At 43.2% G+C, this 4,030-nt stretch overlaps 1 protein-coding gene across 1 annotated transcript; it reads right to left on the reverse strand.

Moving 5' to 3' along the window:
- Positions 1–3,130: 3,130 nt before the first annotated feature.
- A1O9_07473 (alcohol dehydrogenase) lies at positions 3,131–4,030 on the reverse strand (the record flags this gene model as incomplete). Its single annotated transcript, XM_013403029.1, has 1 exon — positions 3,131–4,030. The coding sequence occupies one exon, from the start codon at positions 4,028–4,030 to the stop codon at positions 3,131–3,133; it is 900 nt and encodes a 299-aa protein (XP_013258483.1).

Genomic DNA, 4,030 nt, shown 5'->3' on the forward strand with positions numbered 1-4,030 from the left:
TAGAAATTACTTAACTTAATTTCTAAGTATCCTAGGAGTTAACTCGTATTTACGAATACTCGGTAATTACTCTTATACTTACGAGATATTATAACGAAGCCTACGCCTATATAAAATAGGCCTATACTCCTTTACTTAGATAGATCTTAAGTTATTTAATAAGATAGAAAGCTACTATATACTCTACTCCTTCTTTCTACGGTCTTTAGCTACTTCTACTATAGATCCTAAACCTTATCTCCCGGATAATACTCTAGTACCTACTCTATTAAGGAACCCTACCTTAGTTAGAACTACTTATAGCTCGGATTATAATATTTACTCTATAAGCTTATAATAAGTATCTATTATAGTCTAGCGCTACGAGCCTACGGTAGCCTAGGACTTACTAGGCTACTCGGTCTAAAATATAGATAAGCTCGTAAGCTAATTTTCCTATTATTTTAAATAGCTTTAAAGACTAAATTTATTCTAGCTTCGTATAAAGTAGAAGATATATTTAGTTATTAAGAATTTAATATTAAAGGTCGAATAAGTATATCGCTATAGGAAGTAGTCCGCTCGCTTATATAGCCCGTTCGCTTATAAAGAACGTTATACGATAATACTATATATATTATATATATAAATTAGGCTCTATTAATCCTCTTTTATACTATATAGGTCTATTTTTCGACGTAAGAAGGGCTAAACATCGCGATTATCCTGTATTAATAACGCGTTAACGTACCGAAGATCTACCTCTAAACTTAACGAAATATAAAAGTAGTATAGTTATAGTATATAAGAAAGAGCTACGCCTATTTTATATACGCCCGCAATAGAAATTTAATTTATATCCTTAATTTCTTGCCCGGCAATAGTTTACTGTATTAGAAGTCGAGAAGCACGCGACTTAGAGGCGTAGTAGAAAGGAAGGATATAGCTATAATAGTAAGTAACGTCAGCGCTAATAGGTTTAAATATATCTTTAAGAACGCGAACGTCCTTAATTAATAACGCGTTAGCGCGCCGAAATATAACCTCTAAGCCTCACTATTTACGGCATTTAGCGGCCCTCCTATCTACTTTCAAATGGAACATCGATTTACGTAAGGTACAATGGCCGGACCCCATGGATTAACGAGTAAGTAGTAAGCCGAGTGTCTCTTTACCCGGACTAGAGGAAGTAGAGCTATACATATTCTTTAGCTGTCTATCAGCGGGAAGGATTGGCGGCCTCACTACTAGTGTCGCCTTTATACTTCTAGACTTTATCCTAATGCTTCTAGCGAGCTATTTATAAACACTTACTAGTTTCGAGAATATCTACTTTAATAGTTCGTTTAGGGCTTTACAGCTAATCGTAGCCGTAGTAGTATATATATATCGCGCGTCGTAGAAATTTTTAGACTAAAATTAGTTAAAAGATTCTACGTACTACTTATAAAATCACCTCTAACGATTGCATAAAGCTACAGGCGAAGTAAGTACGTACGATATACCCACTCTACAGCACGACTAAATAGTAACTAGAGCTTCAATTTCTTCTATAAGGGCTATTGCTCTCCGATATTTCCATGTCTTTCGATTTAGGCATTTCCAGCCTACTTCGCGGTTCTAGACTAGTTTAACCGTAGATAGGGTATAGTCCGAGGCTTGTGCAACTACTAAAGGATGAACATAGCGTATAAGTTCTAGGCCTACTAAAATTACTAATAAAAGTAATAACTATTAAGTGCTGCGGAAAAGCTGCTAGAAGGTGGCGATCTAATTACTGAAAGGACTATGACGTAATAGTATTTAACGTTGGAGACCGTAGTACGATGCACACTAATTAGTCTCTTGTCTAGAGATAGGTTTTACTAAATTTAATATTTTCTCCTAGACTATTTTCTATTGCTCTATTTTCCCGACTTGATCGTGGTCCCTAATTAGGAAATACCGTAACTACTAATGTATTCGATTATTATGCTCAACATTATCGCTGCTATAATTAATTGTCTTCGTGGTCTAGGCTGGATCTCTAAGGTACTTACACAAACCACTTTTATTATTTAGTAGCTAGAGCGGCCCTGAAGTCTCCTATTTCCCCCAGCCCAATTTTATCTATAATTAGCTCCGTCTTTTACTGTCTCAAGCATCGTGATAGCCCATTGCCGGGACGTAGATGCTGTAACACCTACTGATCTTGCAATCTAACAGTTTCCCCTCGATTCGGACGAAACGGAAGACGAGGAAGACTACGCGTATGACTAGATGTAACCTTTATCTATAATATCCTCGGTAGAAGTAAGTGACCTTATATCCTCAATGGCGGTCAGCCTATTCTAGATGTGCCACCGTTTTGTTGTCGGTCTTTTAAACGATTTATAGTCTCTATCCTCTTTTGAAAGAGAAGCATTCTAAGTTTAATTCAGCTAAAATATCATCGCTGGCCTTAATTAGGGAGAGTCGGCACTAGTATTTAATGGCTGTCCCAGGGGATAGGATAGGTAGTAGAATCTAGAAATCTTATTCGCTGGACTTGGAAGTCTATGACAACGTTTGAAAATTAGCCGAATATAGCAATTCAACCTCCCATTACTGATATTAGCTTTGTTTCGACTGGAAGTGGAAACTATGACACTTTCCTCGGACCGTGGCGTCGGCGACCAATTGGTTGATGATCGCGGCGAGATAAGAGTTGATTACACCCTGTACTTTTTTAAGGTGATGCTCTGCTGTCTCCTGCCACTTAAAAGTTTATTGTCGGAAAAGATTTTCGATCATGGTAGGATTGATGCAACTAGGTAGGAGGGATCCTAGTAATGCCAGCGTCAATGAAACCGTCGTAGTTCCGCCTACTCAAGTTGCTCTACGTGCCAGGACTAATGGCTTACAATAACCCTACACTTTTGCGGCCATTAAGGCCCTTAAGGTGAAGCTACAGGGAAAGGACTGTCTACGCAATCCTTGACGCTGCTGCAAATGCCCGATCTAGTTAATCAAACGCTATTCTCTCTTACCGCTATCTATTAAGGGGCCTTCTATTGTTGAGAATAGACACCTAACAGGGACAAATAAGTCAAGAATCATCTTCAAGGGCATGGTCCCTCTCGCCTCCATATTTTCCCTCTCACACACGCACTCTCTTTTTCACACTCTCCGGTTACCATGCTGTATGGCCTCCATCAATTACTAGTGACGTGCCCGTCATGAAGCTGCTGGCGTCGCTAAGCAAGAACAGCGCCGCGCCCCGGTATTCGTTCGGGGACGAGAGCCTCCCTAACATGTTCTCTTTCTCCCACGTCTCCTTCAACCCGGCCACTTCCTCGAAGTTCTTCTCGACCATGGGCGTGATGATGTGACCGGGACATAGGGCGTTGACCCGGATGCCGCCCTCGATAGAACCATCATCCTTCCGAATCGACTTCCCCCACTCCATGGCCATGTTCTTGGCCAGCTGGATCACGGCGGCCTTGCTGGAGTTGTACACACTCGTGATGAGGCCCTTGTTAGCAACGAACCCGCTCATGCTGGCCACCATGACAACGCTTCCCTTGCACCGGAACCGGATCATCTGCCGCGCGCACGCCACCGCCGCGCAAAAGACCCCCTTGAAGTTGATGTCCATCATCCCCATAATCTCGTCCGCTGGGTAGTCGAGTGCGGGACTGATGTGTTGCACCCCAGCCGCAGCGATCAGCCCGTCGAGCCGTGAGTGCTCCGTCGCAATCGCCTCCACCGTGCGTTCGAGCTGCTCCGTGTCGCGCACATCCATGTACGCATAGCGCAGTGACCCTTCGAACGACGTCGCCAACCGGTCTGCTACTGTCCTGAACTCGTCGTCCGGCTCACACAGTCGGTCGAGACAGTACACCCGCCCTCCGGCCTCCACCAGCGCCTCCGCCAGCGACAGACCCAGGCCTCGTCCACCTCCTGTCACGATAAACACCTTGTCTTGTAGACTGAACTCTCGGAATCGCCTAGGATTTTGTTCCGGGTCGGGCAATTTGGTGGGGATCTTTGCAGAGTCCTGGCCCCGGCGCGTGCCTGGAGGTTGCGACAT

This window comes from Exophiala aquamarina, assembly GCF_000709125.1.
Source record: "Exophiala aquamarina CBS 119918 chromosome Unknown aczIA-supercont1.6, whole genome shotgun sequence".
NCBI classification, from domain to species: Eukaryota; Fungi; Ascomycota; class Eurotiomycetes; order Chaetothyriales; family Herpotrichiellaceae; genus Exophiala; species Exophiala aquamarina.